The 21,946-nt window shown below is 39.7% G+C and overlaps 1 protein-coding gene across 2 annotated transcripts in view; it reads right to left on the minus strand.

Moving 5' to 3' along the window:
• Positions 1–9,531: 9,531 nt before the first annotated feature.
• The window catches only part of LOC117574740 (nicotinamidase), a 32,152-nt gene continuing 19,737 nt past the window's right edge, over positions 9,532–21,946 (minus strand). For both annotated transcript variants that reach the window (XM_034258677.2, XM_034258676.2), the window contains exons 4-7: positions 12,718–12,822; positions 11,560–11,694; positions 10,335–10,775; positions 9,532–10,278 (exon numbers count right to left, since the gene is read on the minus strand). In XM_034258677.2, coding sequence (XP_034114568.1) covers positions 10,159–10,278; positions 10,335–10,775; positions 11,560–11,694; positions 12,718–12,822 — 801 coding nt within the window. In that variant the 3' untranslated portion in view covers positions 9,532–10,158. The remainder of the gene's footprint in view (positions 10,279–10,334; positions 10,776–11,559; positions 11,695–12,717; positions 12,823–21,946) is intronic.

Here is a 21,946-nt window from a genome sequence, read left to right on the forward strand (position 1 = left end):
CCCTCTGCTTTTTTTGGGGCGAAAATTGTTTGGCTGCAGCTGCAAATGGAAGCGAAGCTATCAGTTATTGGTTGTACATGTGCAATAAAAGCCAAAACTTCATTTCGAGCGTTGGCGTTGTCTTTGGCTGCCAAGTTTGTGCTTCGTTTTAAGTAACATTTCATTGCAAATTTGACGGACAGCCTGAGCAATTGAGATCGATCACTGTAAATTAATTTAGTTTCTTAGTAAACTAAATACATAATTTAGAAAACAGAGTAACTGCAACAGAAGCTAGAAATAAATTGAAGAAATTACAAAACAATTGGTGAATAAATTTAGAGTTGCAGTTTAACGTTCTTAAGAATATTTAAGAAATTTATTAAGAATCCAATAAGTTCGTGGTTTATACAAAATAGAAATAGGAACGAATAAAAATCTAGAGTTGCTGTTTGAGAATTTGTAAGAAATTTACTATTTAAATTAAATTTTGAAGCTTATATGAAATAGAAATAAATTTAAAGTTGAAGTTAAAGCTGAATGCTCTAAATAATACTTTTAGATATGTTTGTTGCATATGCTAAATAAATAAATTCTGAGTAAAAGTTTAAGGCTTTTCTGAATTTTACTGAATTTTTTTAAGCGAAATTCAGTTTTGTTTGTCGGTTACACGAAAAAGAATTTACAAATAAATAGAAAGGAATTTAATGTTACAGTTTGAAGCTCTTAAGAATATTAGAGAAATTTTTTTTAGCAAATTCTTGTAAGTTTCTTGCATATAAGAAAGAGAGTTAATGTCTTGTCATTTTTCAAGTCCCCAGCATTATTTCACATACCTTATTTGTTTGTCCTTTCATTTGCATTTAAGATTAGCTTTAATGGGCATTCTCTTTAAGCATGCTAAAGGCTTATTGCCTGGTTTATTTATCTCTTTCAACAATATCTAATTAACCGGCTCTCCAACTACATTTTTTCGCCTATTTGTTGCTCTTTGTGGGGAAATAAATGTAATATACATATATATGTATGTTATGTATGTGGTATGCTTCAGCTTCTGGTTATCATCATCTGGGCATGGGGCAGCTCATCCCTTTACAACACCTCGACTTGGGTAATTTACTGGGCTCGCCTGCCATTTCCCACCATAACACTCAACTCATTTATCTGGGACGTTGCTGCTTTATCAATGTGTGAGTGTGAGTGTGTGTGTATGAGAGTGTGAAGAAGTGTGTCTATGTATGCGTGTGTGTGTGTGTGTGTCCCACAGGCGACCACTCGAGTGGCCTCTCAACATTGGAGCAACACTTGGAGCATTGTTTGTGGGCAACACAAGCTTGGGCCCTTACCTCTAATGAAGCGCAAATGTTGATGTAAAAATTTAATTTAGTTCCTAATCCGAGGCACACACGCATGACCATGGACCATCATCAGTGGGTGGCCACGCCCACTGTATCCGGTTGAATGTCCAAATGTTTATGCAACGTGTGGCAGACGCGTGCTTACCTTCTAATGTGTGCGTGACATGGTCCCACTTGGGCCAATGCTCATCCCAATGCCATAATATGCGTCACATTGCGTATACGCAACGTAGTCAATGCTTTGGCTTCAGCTGCTGCTGCTGCTCTACTGCTGATGCTGCTGGAATGTGGCAAAAATAATAAATGATGCGCCACGTACATGTATTAAAAACAAAGCGCAGAAAAACGCTGACAGCAAAGGCTGGCTGCGACTCCCCATAAAAGCCAGGACACAAAGCAAAGCTAACAAACTGAACTGAACTGAACTGAACTGAACGCCGGCGACCGGAATGAAGCCTCACCCGGCCATTGAATGGCGAAATGCTGTTGCTGTTGCTGTTGCTCGCTGTTCACTGTTCGTTGCTAGTTGCTCGTTGCTAGCGCTTTATGTTTGTTGCCACAATGCAGCAGGCAAAACTAACAACGGCAACGACAACGAAAACGCCAGCAACAACGACAACGCCAACGACAGCGACAGCGGGGTGACATCAGCGTGTCCTGCAACCAGGTTGCCAGCCAAACCAAACAAACTGACAAAGAATGAGAGAAGAGAAAGAGAGAGGGGGGGGACGAGACCAGATGGTTCTCGGTTCTTTCAGCTTGTTTATGGCTTTGTTTGCACTTTTGTTTATGGGTGTACATTTTAAACGCTATATGTGTGTGTCAGCATGTGTGTGTGTGTGTATTTGAGTTTGACCGTTCCGTGACTACTAACAACAGCAGCTACCTGGTTCTGTACTTTGCCGCTTGGCCAACAACACGGAGGTAACATCAGCTGACAGTTGCAGTGATTTTAAGCGTCCATCAAAAGCGCCTGTTTGACATTTAATTGCTGCACATTGTTGCCCTCGTCGCAGCACGCTGCTGCTTACTTGCTTGTCGTCATCATCATCATCATCATCCTCATCATCGTGATGGTAGAGTCAGTGTTTTGTTTGGCTCTGCGGATGGTCACGGCCATTGTTGGTTTAAGGTGCAAGTGTGTGTATGTGTGTGTGTGTGCGGCCAACTCTTAACACGAAACGTAAAAGCCCAAAGCCAAAGTCATGAGGCTTTATTGCACATTTCACGGCAATGCGACAAAGATTACACAAATACCTCACACACACACATACACACATCTATGTATGGCATACATTATCTCTCTCATTTACTCTTTCGGTACTCTCTGCGTGTGTGTTTATGGCTTTGTCTCTGGGCAGCGATGCGTGACTTGCGCCGCCATGGACGATCGTAATCACAGACTTAAACTCAATTTAAATACATGCATAGCAAGCACCTTTTCACAGCTCATTTTATAATTAAGCATGTATTTTATGTAATCACTATATCCAGCTCTATTTATTAATATACGCACAACTAGTTGACTTATTCAAATGAAAGTATTACAACTTTTTTATGGAATTTTTTGCATGCTTTATCCTTTGACCATTTTCTTTAGTAATGAGAACTTAATCAGATTTGCACATTAATAGAACATGGCAAGATATAAAAGGATATCAAATCATTAAAATTATATATTGACATTTAGTATTTAAACAGCTTAACAGCTTAATTAAACCTTATTAAACCTTATTAAACCTTATTATTTGATATAATTTGTACGATTTTAATACCCGTTATCCATAGTGTAGAAGTGTATTATTACTTTGTGTTTGTAGAAAATGAATGTAATAAGCAGAAGGAGACCTAACCTAACCTCCTAACCTACATATAATATAATAATCTTGACCAGCATTTACAGCCGAGTAAATATAGCTACATCCGTATGTCCGTCTGTCCGTTTTACTAAGGGTCTGAATTGTTTTGGCTGACCATCTAGTATTATAGTATTTTAGTATGGTACATTTTGAATGTAGTCCTATATAAATATACCAAATATAGCCTTCAGTATATTTCAGTATTTTTGCGATATATTAAATTGGTATATATAATGAATAATAAAGCACTGTTTTTCTTTTACTCAAACTGGGTAACGGGTATCACACAGTCGATTACACTCGACTGTAGCTTTTGGTTTTCACTGCAATCGCAGTTTTGACTGCGAAGTAATTACTGCTGCTGCAGCTGATCGACATTGTGATGTACATACACACACATTTGCACATACTCACGGTTACACACACTCTTGCACACTCACAATGTCACTCAAACATGCAAAAATTCAAAAAGTTTACACGAGTCGGCAAACGTTTTGTGGTCACATTTTGTCAAGGATGTCGCAAGAATGATTTTTTTCCGTGTAAGTGTGTGTGTGTGGATGTTTTGCTTAATTTCAACTATGGACAGCAGCCTTTGCAACTTAACGTAGAAGCTAACAAACACACACTTGCACACACCCATACACAGAATACACTTTCATACATTGGCCATTTTCTAATGGCCTTTTCGTGGTCAAGCATTTAAGCTTCAACTCTGGCCGTAACCTCAACCTCAACCTCGACCCTCTCGCTTGGTCTACTTTGTGTAACCGCAAAAGTCGTCGTCTGTACAGCCAACACTCACACTCACACTCACACTCACTCTGTGTGTACACCTTTTTCGACCATTTTGCACACGATGTTTTGTGGTCGTGTTGACATTTTAAATGCCTTTTCATTTGTCTCCCGAAACGAGGCACAGCAGATGCTGCCGCAGCATCGTCGCTAATTTCATTTCATTTACGCTTAAATGCCACAAAATTTTGCTACACATTAAATTGAATAGTGTGTGGTGGGTTGACCCTTGAACCCCATTTGCCATCCTCCCATTTGTTGGCATCATCTAACATCTAACATTTAGCGTTTAACATTTTAACATTTAACATTTAGCATTTGCATATTTGCTTTTGATTAGCGGCAAAACCAAAAAGTTTCCCCTCAAAAAGTCTTTTGGTAACATCTTTTGCCGCTTTGGCTAATGATTCCACTGCGACACTTAAGCGGCATGTTCAACTCCTCGACTCGACTCAACTCGACTTAAACATACATATACATATATATACTTGTTCGACTATGCAGTCAACAACCCCAACGACATTCTGCTCCTTAGTGGGAAAACTTTTGCTGCAACTACAAAATATTTGCCAAAATTCGTTTGGAATTTTCTCTCATATTTTACTTTTTCGACTCGTTCACTAAGCGATTCACTTCGAATGCTTTGGCTTTGGTTTTGCTTATACGATTTTCTTTCTCCTTTGCTGTGAGAGCATTAATTAAATTCTCATTTTCGGTTTCAATCTCATATTTCGCTCATATTTTCTTGTGTTAGTTTCAACGTTTGAAATGCGGTTATGGAGGCGCCAATTAAAATACAATTTTTTAAACACACACACATACACAGTGTTTTTTGTTGCTCTTGTTAGCTGTGTAATGTAATTAAAAAATATCACGTATACGACGCATGTGGCCCCGGGGTGCGATTTGTTGCCTATTTATGGGCGCCATCGAGGGCAATTTTTGAGTGCGGGCCAAACTTATTTAGACGATTGAAACACAAGCACGCACACTTTACGCTATTTATGCTCCATTTTATGGCTTATGATGGCAGCATGGATAACGCCTAAGATGTGGATCTAAGGTGCGGGGCATGGCGGGTCGTGGCGCCTGCTGCTGTTGCTGCTTCAGCAGAAAACTGGAAAAGAAACTCCACATTGAATAATGATGTCCTACGGGTGCGCAGCTGAGGCTTGAGCTTATTTGTTGCTGTTTCTGTTGCTTCATTAAGCCAACAATGGTCGAGTTTTGAATTAAAGTACCACGCACATTATTGCCTGAGATTCTTATAAACTTGGCTCTGGAAATCAGTGCACTTACATAATTAATTTTATTAAGCGAACATTGCGACACAATTGTTAGAGCAGTAATCTTTAGAATGTTGTGTTGTAAATGTATTTTTGGTAATAAATTGTTTAGATAACTTAAGTAGCTTCAAGTTTAATTTTAAATGCATTATCGGTTTCTGTTATTGGTCGACAAATTTGACGCATCCATTTCCAAACTAACAACAACAGCAGCAGCAGCAAATTAAACCTTTTGGCAAATATTTACGAAATTCTAAACTATAATCTAAGTAAATCGGGGACAGACGGACAGCCAGTCAGACAGACAGGATGCTGGGTCGGTTTTTGGGGATGGCACGTCACAACGCTTGGATAAGCAGCAAGTGTGCTTAATGACAAAACTTTGCAAATCAGTAAAGCATTTTATTGCCACACACATACACAGGAAAGCACTCATATCAAAGAGCAGCTAGATGACACACATATGAAATATGAAAACCTCATAATCACTTGCTACACAAATGCTCATATCTAAAGGCAAAGTGGAGACGAAAGAAGGTTACGGGATGTAGGCTGTGTGTTGTTAAGCCCAAAAACTTCATATCTTGCGTGCTGCCAGGACAAACTCATTTGACTGCATTAAAATTAACAGGCAGAACAAGACAAAATGAGATAGAGATAGAGATAGAAATATATGTATAGTACATAGCGGGAGCAACAGCAAAGCATTGTCTGTGTGGCAGGGGCATGACAACTTCCTGCTGCATTTCCGCAGCAGCCGCATAACAAGCCCCAATACATACAAAACACAGACTACAGCAACTACAACAGCATAAAACAGAAATAGAAACAGAAACAGAAAAAAACATACCGAGTACGTATTCGTCGCGTGGAACGTTCTAGGAAAAGTTTTTCGACCACAAACGTTGCATATTTGTTGCCAAATTGGTTATGACAAACATCAACATCAACATCAACAGCAGCAGCAACGGCAACAAAAACAACAACAACAGCAACAACAGCAACAACAACAGCGACTGCAATCAACGTCAGCTTGTTTAAAAGATTCGCCTGCTGTTTTTGCTACCTGCCAAGCGAACGAAATTTAATTATAATTCGTTTTTCGCAATTCATAATTTAAAACTTTTGGCCATGACGGCGATCTAATCAGCTGCGAAATTAACCATGACATTTTGGATAAGCTGCTGCCACCTGAAAGTTCAGTTCAGTTGAGCTCAGTATCTGCTGCGACTAATATAGAAATTAAAATTTCAACATGCTTCATTTCCCCATTTCCCCCATTTTCGAGGCATGCAAAGTCTGTTTATTTATTTTTGTTGTTCTTGTTGTTGCCGCTGTCGCACAGCAGCTGCAATTACAGCGTTTCAAAGATGCATTATGCTGTTGACTTGCTGCAAAATAAACAACAAATTTTCTTTGGCAAATAAACTGTGAAATTGGCTGCGAAAATTAATTAAAGCTATGCGCAAATTTGAATAACAGTCGCTTAATCGATCAACATAGAGAACTCATTAAGTTTTGTATGAAGTGACTCATCAAAAGTTTAATGCATTTAATTCTTCACTTAAATACAAGTTGAAAGATATGAATAAAGCAAATGAATTGGTTAAAATACTAAATGCTTTCCCTCAATGCAAAAAAGTTTTTAATTAAATTCTTTATTTAAAATCCATCGTTCAAAAGTGTTGAACAAAGTATTTCATTTCAATTAAAATGCTGTTTGCTGTTATGTTAACTTGTTCTGTCATGAATAGCAAGTGAAATTTAATCCAATTTCGAGTTTAGGCACAGCACTTAAATTGAACACGCATTGGCTTTTAGCTAAAGACGAAACAGAGCAACTAAATGGGACTTCGAAATCTTTCAATACTTTTGGGGGACTTTTGTTTTTTCTCTAAATCTTTTTGAAATCTGATTTAAGGCCGAAATTTCTGCAAGTTGACAATCCTTAACTCCATTAGACGTTGTCAATTTTTCGAGTTTGTCCAGAGGCAAATGTTGCTTATCTGCAGCTCAAAAAGATTGAAATAGGTCAGCCTTCACACTACAAATGGAAGAGAGAAAGATAGAGAGAGAGAGAGAGGGGTCAGTGTAACTGTATTAACACCTAATTACTTTGCAGATGCTTTCCGTGGTATTTACAGTGCAAATTCCGTCACGGGGTTATCAGTTGTAATACCTGCCGTAGGCACTTGGCCATAATTTGCAGTCCAGTACGCCTCTCTCCTAATTCACCTTCTCCTCCTCCTCCTCCTCTTCCTCCTCAGCGTCGCTGTTCACACTGTTTGCCTGTCTCTGCCGCCTTTCGGTGTGGTGCAAACCGCAAACAATGAGCTTAGTGCCCAGTTACAAGCTGGAAGTCAAGCAGCCGCCGGCAAAGCAGCATCAGCATCAGCAGCAGCAGCAACAGCAGCAGCTGTTCTAACGACCTCCACACTCGCAATTTGTGTAGCTGTCAGTGTATGGGTGTGAATGTGTGTTTCACACATACACACAACTCCAAACTGCAGTCGACGAATTCAGTTTCAGGCCATGGACAACGTGGCGACGCCTACGCAGCAGTAGAGAGAGAGAAAGTCCGAAATTGTGGCGCAGCCGGAGGTGTGGAGAAAGTCGAGAAAAATATGCGAAAATTTGCTGTTAAGAGCAGGCAGCTAACGCGCCTTCCATGTCCATGTCCGGGGCAAAACTTTTCGCATGCTGCTGCTTCTGCCGTTTGGCACATAGCCAGACCATGTGCGTTTGTGTGTGATGTGGTGTGTGTGTGCGAGTGTGTGTGTGTGTGTATATGGCTGACAATAATCCAAAAGTTTTACAAGCAAAACGAGCGACCATTACATGGCAGGCGGGCAGAAACAGAAACCACTTGCAAGCAATTTTCATCAGCGATTTTTCGGGTTTTCCCAGCTGCCGCTGACAGACAACGACGCGAACGTTTTGCTTAGTGCCTGACCGCAAAAGTCTTCTCCAGCTCACACACACACACTCATACATACCCACACAGAGACCGAGAGAGACAGACTGATGCACTCCACACACACACTCCCACGATAACGTCGTCAGCATGACAACAAAGCCTGCACAAATCTCTGGGCAAACGCATTTAGCATTTGCAGTCCGAGAACGAGAACGTGAACGTGAACGAGACCGAGTCCGAGATCGAGTCGGACTCGCAAGGTAAACGCTTTTCAAATTCGGTCTGGCAAATACCCAATGCCAGAGGCAGTAACGACAGCCAAGAGCCGAGAGCTGTGAGCTGAGAGCGGAAAGCTTAGCTGGAGCATAACAACCACAGGGGCAGCCATAGTTATGCCCTGCAGTCTATTTCCAGCACATGTTAGGAGTACTTACCATAAACCTCACAAGCTCTGAAGCCGCCCAACACGGCAAGGGAGTTCCTCCCTTTTTACATTTGCTAAATGGAAAATGGAGAGAAAAAATAACAAAAAAAAAAAAAAAAGGAGGGAAAAAAGACAAAGAAAATATGCTGAAATGTGAAAAATAGCAGTTTACAGTTTACACTTGCCACAATGCAGATTCAATGCCACACCTCTTGCCTCCTGCCACATGCCACTTGCCACACATATCCGCCTATTGGTCAGTTGCTTTGGATACTTTCTCCAGTTTTGTTAATAAATTTAAAGTTTGTTTTAGTCACTTGCCAAAGGAAAAGCAGCAACAACAGCAACACAAAATGAAAAAAAAAAACGAACTCGGAAAACTCTGACAACAACAACACACAGTCATCTACACAAACAACTATTGTAGGTACTACTATATACATAAAACAGAAAGTTGAAAGTTTCTTTAAACGTTGCATGGATTGTTTCACTTTGCTCTCATTCTCGTTCTCGATGTTGTTCTTGACGCTGTGGACCATTCAAGGCGAGTCGGTAAAAAAGCGTTTAACAATCTCTGCACACTTTGTCCACCAACTACACCCACACACACAGAATGAACATGGTGTGTGTGTGTGTGTTGGTCGCAGGACATTTATTCGGTTTGTTTTGAAGTTTTTGTTTGCAATTGGCTATATATGAAGAGTCTATTGAGTATAGAGAAAGAAAGAATGCAAAATGAATTGAATACAACTGCAAGAGACATTTATCAAAGCAGCTTAGCTATCATAAAGTTATACCTGCTGTGAGCTAGAACAACACCATTTTTTTTTTTATGTTCTTAGTATTTTAGTGAAACAATACAATTCTAATTCTGAGTAAAACTTTCCCAGCCATGAATGAGCACACTTTAAAGTTTGTAAATTGCGAAATAATAAACTTAATAAGTTGTTTTTATTTATTATGTAATCTAATAGCGTTTTTTAAGTACTTGTACATTGAAGCCCATCTTCATTCCAGAGTTCTCTAAAAATTGTTTATTAACTGTATTTAAAATTGTATTTGTATTTGTATTTGTTGAAACAGGTGCAGTATACAACATTTGCTGATTGCTTGATTGAAACTTGTAATTGTAATACAGGTGCCAAGTAAAGGAATAATTATGTTAGGTAATACTTAAGCTCATTTCATTTGATTATACCCTGTCAATAGACACACAAAATTCAAGATTAGTTTTGTATTAAGTACGAGTATATAAAAATTGTAATGCTACCAAAATATTTCGCAATTATTTTAGTTATTTTCAAAATTGTTCAATGTCCTTTTTTTAGCAAAAGCTAGCTCAACTACATTTTGCGAGGCACTTGATACTTGTGATTGTTTATTTTTGTTTCTCCATTTTGTTGTTTAACTAAAACGCACTAAACATTAACTACTTTAACTAAATTTGTCATTATTCATTTCCATATTCCTTGTGTGATTTTGCTTAGCTCTGTGATATTTTGTGATGTCTTTAAACCTTAATCAATTGCGCTGCACTTGGTTAAAATGATGGCCTAAATCCGTTGCGTTGCGACAGCACCGAATCGGGACTTTTTAGTTCCATGGCCAGTTTATAGCCCAACTCCGGGCGACGATCTCGACCCTCGGCCATGGCCTTGACCTAAATACAAATACGCAATACAAAAAAGAGTTCAATTATAAACACTCAACACTCACCTCATTGGTGTGAACTATAACGCCATCGCTGGTCACGACCTTCTCCTTAGTGTGCTCAATATCATGGACATCGGTACCGCGGCAACAGTCATCTATCAGAATGGTGCGATAACCAGCTGAGAGAGCATCCACCGCAGTTGCACCCACACACACATCGTAGGCCAATCCACACACATAGATATCTGTGGCGCCTTTCATCTTAAGCTGCGCATTTAGTGTGGTATCCGATAACTTTTTGTTGTCCCAGAACACCGAGTACGAATCCACCTCGGGATTGGTGCCCTTGTACACCTTGATGCCATGATCGACCACTTTGAGATCCTTGTGCAGCTCCGCGCCCCACGAGTCCTGCACACAGTGACGTGGCCACAGACGCTGCTTCATTGGCGGCGGCCCAGCAAAGATGACCGTGTCGAAGACCTTTGCCGAATCAGCATCCAGCTGTGGAGTTCATTAAATAAATGCAATATTTTTATTCTAAACTATTCATTTTCTTTGGTATGCCACTTTCTTGTAATAGATGAAATTTAGAATTTTTAATTATTTTATTTTCAGCATATATTTGATATATTATTTTGGCATATTTTAAGAATAATTCAATGTTTTGCTCTCATTAAAATAGGTCAAGGGTATCTCAAAGTTAAGCTCATCTGTATATTTCTTACTTGTTTTAATATTATTTGAATTTATTGGGTGTATCTCAATAGAAATTTGCTGAAACATGTTTAATACATGCAGCTATGAAAAGTAATAGCTATAGCTTAATTATTTTTAATTCATTTGAATTCATTATAACTTGTTCATATATTTTCTATGAGTTATTGAAAGACTTCTTTTGGTGTTGAGGTGATTCGTAATATAATTTGCTTTTGATATGTTAAATGATTATTTAAGTTATGTATTTGCTGCTACACTTTTAATATTTACAACTATTAAACTTTTACATTTATTTGTATTTAAGTTTTAGTTTATTATTGTTATTGTTGTTATTCATATTATTATGTATAACCTCTGACTTCTGAAGTCATTTCTAGCTTATCTGAATTCATTTGCTGTAACATTATTATATATTTAGAAAAGTTTTTAACATTTTTTAAAATGTAATATCTATAACCTCTGACTATTCAATATATTTGCACTTTATTTAAATAAAATGTTGGCATCTCATTTTAAATTTAATTGAATTAAGTTTAATTGAATTATGTACACAAATTTGCCTACTCACCGATGATGCCTCGTCCATGGCTCGCATTTTGACATTATCAATAAAGGAAACATGATCGCTTGGATGCCAATCCAGAGAATAGAAGACCGCATCAAAGTCCACGGTGTCGAGTAGCTTGTTAATGGGCTCCAGTATCTATGAAAAGCGACGGAAGGTGCGCGGTCATTGGATGAAATTCCCAAAAATATAGATAACCTTATAGCAGTGGAAAATGGGTCTGGCATTTGGCATTGCGGCATGTGGCATACGAAATGCGGCTAGTGGCATGCGGCGTGCGGCATGTGGGGTGTGTCACGTCTGCAAGTTGAGTCCATAAAGCGGCAACCGGAAGTGTGTGTTATTAATTTTGACAAATTTTCATGTTCGAAGTGTAGCAAGTGCCGGCCAACAAGTGCACCACAGAAGACGATGAGGCCGAAGTTGAAGCAGCAGCAGCAACAGCAGCATCGGCATTGGCATCGGCATCGAGCAGCAGGCTAACAGGGACAGCGAGGACACACAATTGCCGCAGATGTTAAGCGATGGCGATGGAAATGGCGATGCCAATGCCGATGCTGATGTCGAAGCTCTGATGCCGCTGCCGCTTTTGCTGCTGCTGCTGCTGCTGCTGCTGTCGTTGACGATGACATCCGGCGTGTGTCGCAGCGCGGATGCGACTTAAGTAAAGCATATCCGCTTCCGTCTCTGCACACGCACACTCACACACACACAGTTGCAGATACAGTATCTTTCCGAAGGGGAGGAGATGCAGACATGCAGAGCGTGCCCAGCCCAACCTCATCTACTTCGTCGACCTCGTCGTTGCCCTCCTTCGTTCTCATCGTCCTCATCGTCGTCGTAGTTGTCGGCGGCAATGACTTTGGCTCATCCTGCGCTCCGCTTCGCTGCCTCCATTTTCATTTCTTGTTACGTTTTATGTCTTTCCGTCGCCGCATGCCGCATACCTGTCAGTTTGGCCTCCCCACGCTTCTGCTCAACCGACTTCAGCCAGCGCTGAGCTGGAGCTAAGCTTAGCTGCTGCTGCCCCGTCTGTGGCCACAACTCACGACTCGCAGCCACCAGCTGCCAGCTCCACTTTCTTCTTTCTACTTTCTACTTCTTTTTTTTTGTCAGTCGACTTCGTCCAAACGTCTTGCTTGCGTGTCTGTCCGGACTCACCTCGTGTCCTTGCTGCTGTGCACTGCAATTACTTATATCCAAGGAACCACTTATAAAATCATTTTGTACATCAACAATGAGAAACGCGTTCACCGGTCGCACAATCTGCCAAGAAAGTGAAAGAGAGAGAGAGAGAGTATGTGTATTAGAATGAGCAATAACTGAAAGAGAGCGAACATGAGAGAGTGAGATGGTAACATGAGCAGCCCACGAAAATTGTAAGAAAATTGTATGGCCAAAAGTAAGTGAAGCAGACGCCACAAAAGACGTCAGCCCAAAGTACATAAGCACAAACATGAAAAGCTACAAAGAAAATTTGTATACATGTGCATTAGACTCTGCTTCACTGTGTGTGTGCGTGTGTGTGTGTATAAGACTCTTTATGTGAGTGTTGGTGTGTGTGTGTGCGCTGATGAGTTTTCTTCTTCATTTTTACTTTTTTTTTTTGCCGCCCATTATAAATGCGTTTTAAATGAAGTAAAAGCCAGTCAAAAAAAATAAAAACCTCTCGAAAAAAAAACCCCTCCGCAGCACACATGAGAGCAAAGAGCTCGTTAGGATGCCATTGCTATCTTGACTGGCAGCCCTGAGTAGCGAGTACCTAGTATACGTCATCATCAAACATCATCATCAACAGCAGCAGCAATAGCAGCAGCAACGAGAGCGAAGACGAGCATCATCATCAACAACAAAACAGAGTCGACGTCGCCGTCGACGTCGTCGTCGTCGTCGTCGTCGTCTAAGCTGATTATGTTCGAGCATATTTAAAATTAGTGAAGCGCTTTTAATTTGTTATTTATGTGCACGCTGATTATGAATGATTATGATCTATGCGCAAACATAGACGGAGACGAACAGACGGAGACAGGAGCACAGACACTGGCAGTGGCAGTGGCAACAGCAGTTGAACTAGATGTAAGTACGTATGTATGTAGCTGTAGCACATTAGCATCGGCACGTTGCATGCAACTCTCTTGGAGCTGAGTGCGTGACACACGTCGTAATAATCGACAGAAATTCACAAACGATATATTAATACGAAATTTTATGCGAGTATGTTAAATATTTTAAAACTTTCGTTTCTGTACTTTCTACATAAGTTTGTGCCTTTCAGCATAAGCAAACTACAACTATTATTATTTATATATTTTACCCATTTATTTATTATTTGTGCTATATATTTGTGTTATGCTTCTATAAAAATATAATATTAGGTTTTGGATACGAATAATCTTACAATATAATGAAATATTGAGTGATTGCTAATCAAGTAATTTCCAAGGATTAATTTCATGTTTTTTGACATTTTTAAAGAAATTAGAATTTATAGGCTAATTTTTTAAATAAATACAATGAAAATTTTAATTAAAAATTAAAGAAAGTTACAACCGCTACCCATTTTTAATAAAAGCAAATCAGTTGTGGTATTATTTCTAAAATATGCTGAATTAATACACTAAAACAATTCTAAAATATACCTATTGCTACATTTGGTATATGATTATACTATTATTTATTTAATAATATTATAAAATAATAGTGATTGTCTTACAATATTTTCCCAATTTGTTTTAGAACATATTAGAAAATGCCGAAACTGACAAATAATCAGAAAGAAAGCTACAGTCAAGTGTGCTTAGTATACACGCTACCCATTTTCAATAAAACCAAAACAGAGTGGTATTATTTTCAACAAATACCAAATCAATATACTGAAATAATACTACAATATACCGAAGATTTAATTTGGTATGTCGATATACTATTATTTATTTCCTAATATTATTGATTGTCCCACAATGTTTTCCAAATTTTGCTTAGAACATTGAAATAACGCGATTTTTCATCTAGATAATATGCCAGCTTAATGATCATAATGAAGTGTCATCTCTAGCAACTGATTAAGTGTGTTGTTGTTGTCAGTAGCTTTGATTTGTGTGGCTGTTGCTGTTGGTGTTGCTGTTGCAACTGTTGGCAGAGCGTTTAAAATATGTCATCCCAGCTAAATGCTTTAAAGCGACCAACGTGAGTTGCACCAGCAGCAATAGCAGTAGCTGTGGCAGTGGCAATGGCAGTCGCATGAGCAGCAGCAGGTGGCACGCAAATGAAGTTGCGGGCTCGGAGAGTGGCGGAAAGGTTAGTTGTTCTTGTTGATGCTGTTGTTCTTGTTGTTGTTGTCGTGGGGCAGACAACGCTTAAGCAGTTGATGATTTATCGCCCGTTGGCAGTGGCTGTGGCAGTGGTTATAGCATTAGTGCTGCTGCCTCTGCTTCAGCTGCCTCTGCCTCTGCTGCCTCGGATGCTACTGTGGTGAGATGGTGCAGTGGAGCCGCATAGTTGCGGAAGTGATTTACATTTGCATGTCGAGCATGGGGACGACGCATTTTGAGCATAGTTTTCGGTTAGAGAGCATACTTAGAGATAATGGCCGGATAAAGGTAGTTAATGTATCAATTTGTGCGGTGAGTTGTCTTGGCCCATAAAACATATATCACACGTGGATTATGCTAGAGCTTAGCATGGCCATTAGACGACCAAAGACAAGGCTTTGACTGGATTGAATTTCCCCATGCCAAATTGCCAAATAGCAAATATTGTTTTAGTTTCTTTAATCAAATTTTACCCAAAGTTCGCACACACACATTTCGGCAATTAATTTTACAATGTTTAGTTTGTGAACTTTAAAAAACTTTAAATTCGATTCGACTCTTTCCTCCCATTTCACACACACACACACATCCTCATTTTGCTCCGCAATTTTACCTCAGAGTTTCACCGCAAGAAATCACAGCACCATCCAATTATGAAGCATTTGACGCAGCTGCTGCTGCCGTTCCTCTTTCTCAATCTGCTGTCGCACAGTTTACTAAAGTTGGCAAATTAACACGCACCTCATCCACTGGGCTCCATTGGCGTTGGCGTCGGCGTTGGCTAATGCAAACAACTGACCCTTGGCCCAAGCACTTATTGTTTTAGCCACCCACACCCACTTGCCCACTTGCCCACATCCTGGCCTCAAACAAGAGTGCGTCCCGCACCCACAGCAGAGCAGAGTTTGCCAGCTAAGTTTGAGCCGTTTAATTTAAAGTTGCAACTATGAATGTTTGATTAAAGTGCTGTGGCAATAGCCAAGAAATGCTTTCAAACTTAAAGTGAAACTCTTGGTTAAGCGACAACCAACTGGCAACTAGCAACAAATTGGAGTGTGCAGAGGAGAGAGAGTAGAAATCCTGGTTCATTCATTTGGCTGGCAAATATGTTACGGCTAAATTAATTATTGAGCGTTGCGAGAACGAGTCCCACAGACACGTTGTGGATTTGGATGTGGATGTGGCAAACACGGCGACACCCGAAATGCCTTTGGCTCCACGGGAACGAAGAGACAGACAGACAGACAGACAGAGAGACAGCAAAGAGGTGCGGCAAGACAAGGCACCTTGTGGTTACCACAGCAAATCTTAAATTCAAATTACACTTCAACCCGATTCTGTCAGGGGCCAAACAAAAGGAACAAGTTATAGAAATAACTTTGCTCCCGCTTGCACACATTCGCTCTCTCTCTCTCTCTCTTTCTATCTGCTGAATTCTATCTCTATACTCTCACACTCGCAAGTAAATGGAAGAGAAACTTTCGTTGTGTCGAGCACGGCATACAACATTTCGAGTCAATTTCAGTGCAGAATAAATTTCAAAATCCGAAAACCCAAAGCGCCGACGTTTTTGGGTTGCCTTTTAGTTGGATACCAGAGCTACTTCATCCCGAGCCGGGTTTTTTTTGGGGAGAGCCGCAGACAAACTGTCAAAGTGTGCGCCGTGTGTGCCAAAAAAGTTGCCAAGCTAAACGAATGAGGACGGCAAATGGTGACGTCGACAAGGACCACGAACCGAAGGATCCAAAAGCAGGCAGAAAGGCGCACGAATCGAATGAAATTCAACGTGATATTGAAGTATGTGCCAAAAGGGAAACGTGCCCAGCCACACCCACACACATTGATGTTGGGGAGGCCTATGTGTGTGTGGGAGTGTGTGGGTGTGTATTGGCTGTATGGGTATGTGGGGCAGGTGCTAAAGCAATTTCCGTTTTGAAATTGTTGCATAAGTTGGCGGTTCTGGCAGTTCTGGGCCCGATCCTGAGCCTGTCTGCCTCCCTCTCCACTTCACTTCACCTCCAACTCCTCTGCTCACTTGTATACATTTATTTTTTGGCATACTCCTCACATAGGCAGACAGCTCCAACACACATTGCCGTTGACAGTTGTGGGTTTTACGGACGCGACGGACGCACCAGGAGTGATGATGAGGTGGAGCCAGAGGCAGAGGAAGAGGCAGAGACAGACACAGAGACAGAGTTAGTGGAGGCATGCCAGTTGCTGGAAAATTACATTATACAATTTATGCGGCTGACTGGGACCAGAAATTGTTGGGCAACCCAACATGCCTAGCGAGCACACAGAGAGAGAGAGAGAGAGAGAGAGAGAGAGAGAGAGAGAGAGAGAGAGAGAGAGAGCGAGCGAGAGTTATGCACAACTAACCATAAATAAGTTTTCGAACTCCCCACGATTTCACACCAATTTATTGCCAACACCAATAATACACACTTATCGGCAGACAGAACTTCAAGCTCATGTGGCAATAAGCTGCTTACGACAAATTTATGCAGATGATATGCTGATAATTCGCCAGCAACTTCTTGATGTCTGTTGATAATCTGAGAGATCTATTCATGATTTTGCATGATTTTAGTTGAGCATGAAAGTCATATTGAAGTGGTGTCTGGAGTCTGTGGATATGTTTATTGGATGCTTAACTCCCAAAATAATTTGAAGAGATGAGTATTAAAGATATTAATGATATAATCTGAGAGATCTGATACATGATTTTGCAGAGTTTTAATGTTATATTGAGTCTGTGGATATGTTTATTGGATCCTTAACTCTCAAAATAATTTGAAGAGATGAGAATTCAAGATATTAATGATATAATCTGAGAGATCTGAATGAATGGAGAGCTTGAATGTTATATTAAGTCTGTGGATATGTTTATTGGATGCTTAACTCTCAGAATTAATATATATAATCTGAGAGATCTGATACATGATTAGGCACAGCTTGAATGTTTTATTGAGTTTGTGGATATATTTATTGGATGCTTATCTCACAAAATAAATTTGCAGAGATGAGTATTCAATATATTAATTAGAGATCTGATACATCATTTGACAAAGCTTGAATGCTATATTGAAGTCGAATCAGAATATTCTTATTGTATGCTTAAATTGAACATAAGTCAAGCAGATGATTATCAGAAATATTGATGATAGCTATTGTTAGAACATTAGGAGTTGACTTTTAGCAAAGAAGCATAAATCATATTTCCAATTAATGCTCTCTTTCAAAAACTCTCTCTAAAAGCAAACTTTATCTTCACTTCAGTGCTGGCTGCCATTAAGCCATAAAGTTATTTATCTAGTTTCATCTGCCATTTTAGTTTGCATCGGAATGTTGCATCCATTGCTACTACATTTCGTTTCTTACCCATACCTGTTCTCACTCTCTCTCTCCCTTTCTATTGCTCTATTCTACTCTCTGTTTCCTGGGGTGCTATCGTTTTGTTTGATTTAATGAAGCCTAATGCAGGAAAGCTTTTTCTATTGGAAAAACATTTTTCATGTCTGACAACTGCCCAATCCAATTAAACAAAAACTGCCAACAGTTTTCCAACGTTATATCAACTGTTATGCCCCGCTCTATCTCTGTCACTCTTAATACTCAACTCCACACGCTCTGTCCCTTTCTGTGCGACACCGTCGCGCCGTCTCGCTCGCACTTGCGCTTGTGTGTTATAAGTCATTAACTTTCTAAATAATCGCCGCAGCGTGTCAACTTTGGTCGTTAAACTTTCATCAGTCGAGGACGACGCGACGGTGAGTGGTGGCATTGAGGATTGGGAATCCCGTAAACCAAGTAAGAAGCAGAAGATGTAGAAGCTAAAGCAGAAGCAAAAGAAGAAGAAGAAGAAGACGACGAAGAAGAGCACACGAAAAAGGACGAGAAAAAATTAAGCGCCCTGGACACGCGACAACGTTAGAAAAACGGAGCCCAAATTTATAGCAAGATATTATTTTCCGCTCGATGAGCAGACAAGTCGTAGGGCGACTTTTGGCACTCACTGTGCGGCTGTGTTTCCAAGTCCATCACCCTCCCCTCCCCTCCCCGACCATGGCCACCAAACGAAGTCTCTTTCCACGGATTGCTGGCCGTGTTTTTCGGTGTCGGTGCGTAACTGAGCACGAAAAAAAAAAAAAAAACTGTGGCACATTGTGCCATAAATGAAGACATTATAAACGATGCTGCACCACGGAACCACCTCAGTCACCCCCTCCTCTTCGCACCTACCCAGCTGTGTGTGTGTGGGTGTGTGTATATTTGTGTGGGTATAAGTAAGTGCACCCAAGATTAACGGTAGACATTGTAAGACACTTAAAGCTTTTTGGGCGGAAGATTTTTGAGTCACTTTGTGGTCGGGGGTTCAATGAACTATATGATGACGCGCCTTATATGATATATTACGGCTCTCTAAATGTGCCAGCAGCACGCTGCTTGCCCTCATACACGTACATACTACATATATTTATAACCTAGTCTCCGAATCCCAGCCAAACGCTGGCAATTTACGACTGTCAGATGGCTAAGAGCCGAGCCGAGCAGGTGGCAACAGCAATAAATGTATTATATGAAGATAAAACTGTTTAAGGAAATGGTAATGGCGGCCCTCAAATATAAAATGAAACTGCCAGCTGCTGCTATAGCTGCTGCTGCTTTCCTAGGCGCTTTCGCAATGTTAACAGCCATTGTCGAGTTCACGGAAAACAGTTCATCTTGTTTGATGAGAAAACAAAGACATAAATGCAACAGGTTGTCGCTGAGCAAAATTCATCCCTCGAAAAAGGAAAAATCCCATTGTCAGCTTCTCGTTTTCAATTATAATAATATTTTGCAAAGTGCTTGGATACTTTTTGTATAAACTTTGCGCTGTCAATTAATATATGTGGGTGTGTTTGTGTGTGTGAGCTTAAAGTAAAATCATCCCCGTGGAATTGAAACCGCCGTCACTCACGACTTTACCTTCAATTCCAGCACTTAAACTTTAGGTAAAAAGGTCATTTTGCCCTGCACTTGGTTTGGTCCCTCATCAAAAACTGTTCGTTGTTCGGTTTCGCTTGTGTTGCGGCTGCTTGTCAAAACCGCAGCATTTTACGCTTGAGGAAACAACAGAACTCCTTTTCTACTACTCCCCCCGTCGCTCCTCAACGTCCTCAACGCTTGCCTTTACTCTAGGTATACCTTTTGTGCAGTTGGTTAAAAAGCATTTTCTGCACATTTAAGCACATAAATTACGCATTTTCGAAATGGCACAAAAATGCAAACACAACACAATAAAAGCATCAAAATTGTAAACGCGTCACATTGAATTATGCCCACAAAATTAGGTAGCCTCCATGCTCGATCCCCCTTTTTTCAAATCCGTTTTTCGCATGCACCTTTCTATTGATTGTTTTACACAAATGCGGCCAGTCACATTATTTCCATAAATTTGCGTTCATTTCCGTTTCCTGCCACTTCAATCGGTTTCAGTTTTATGCAGCCCCACCCAATAAAACAAAAAAAAAATACTTTACAGCCAGATGGACTCAAACTCACACACACACATACACACAGAGGGAAAACAAATATATACTCATTGTTACATAAACACACGCACACCACAAAACCGCAAAAATATTTAGCGAGCAATGCAAATGATTTACGGCGCTAAATGTTCTATTTATGTGTTTATTTAATTCCAAACGCGGGACACAAGTTTCATTCGTCTAAGTTTCGTTCCCAGCCCGTCCATCATTTGATTTGTTTATTATGCAAATTTCGTTTGTTGTTGCCGCTTCGTTTCGTTTATTGTTGTTTTCGTTCGTTTTTTTTTTTTTGTTTTTGTATTTTTGTATTTTATTTTGTCCGTGCGCGCTTCACGCAAACATTAAACTGCAAAATTACCATTTATGCAATTCATGCGGAAATACAAACAAAAGTCAATTTTATGGGGCGCAATTTTTTCTTCTGTTGCTTTTTTATTTTTGGCAAACCGAAAAAAAACTGTATGTTGCTGGAAGGGATGTGGCAGCGAAAGGAAGTGTGGGGTGTCACCGAGGTCTGCCATTTTTTAAGTGTTCCCTTTATTATGATATCAGCTGCCGGAAGATTTTTTTATATGTTAATAAATTTTTATGCAATATTACACAATTTGGCAACGCTCACCATTCCATTCGATGGGCAAGGGGCGAGTAGCGAGGGGGCGGGAGAATCATCATCGTTTAAATGGCATATCAAAAATGAAATTATTTTTGTGAAATAATTTGTCGCGTGACAAACGAGGGATTGTTCAACAGGCAGACCAAGCCAGCCAGCCAGTCAGCCAGCCAGACAATGCGAACGACCTACCATGCGTATACGTAATTTATTTGGGGTTCACATTACAGGACACACACACACATTCATATGTACATACATTCCATGCCAGAAGAAAGTTCAACAAAAGCATTCACTTCAGGAATTTATAGAAATCTCGGTGCACAAATTAAAGCCCATTTCGTAAGGTTTTGTAAAGAAAATTTAACATCATATTGAAGCAGTTGAAGACAAAATACGGAAGAAAAAAAACTTTTGCAACATTTGGGAATTTTGGTAATTTTTCGCAATTGTTCATTATTAAATAAATATGTAGAGTTCTCGTTAATTCAGAGAAAAGAAAAGTTTTATTCAAAAATTTCAAGCAAAAAAAATGGACATTCCGAAAAAAAATGAAAAAAAGTTTTAAAAAGTTGCTGTTAATCTATGCTACAATTCAGTTTAAATTCAAATTATGTTGAAATTTATATTAAAAATACATTAACCCACAAAATTACCGCAAAACGAAAAAGTTTCCATTGTTATTTTTCCAAACTCTCTTTAAATTGTACACTGAATTAGAATTGTATTGTGAATTGTGTGCGAGTGGATTTCTTATTAAATTTTCTGTTTTTGTGATTTTGGTAATATTTTATTTTTTGGTTTCTTTGATTTACTTGAGAGTTATGTTAATTGTGAAGCAGTCAAAAACTTTCAAGTAGCTTTAAAACAGGCGAAACGCAACATCTTTCACATCACGTACGCAATTTTATGGCAGCGACTGTGGCAAC

This window comes from Drosophila albomicans, chromosome 2R (genome assembly GCF_009650485.2).
Source record: "Drosophila albomicans strain 15112-1751.03 chromosome 2R, ASM965048v2, whole genome shotgun sequence".
Classification (NCBI taxonomy): domain Eukaryota; kingdom Metazoa; phylum Arthropoda; class Insecta; order Diptera; family Drosophilidae; genus Drosophila; species Drosophila albomicans.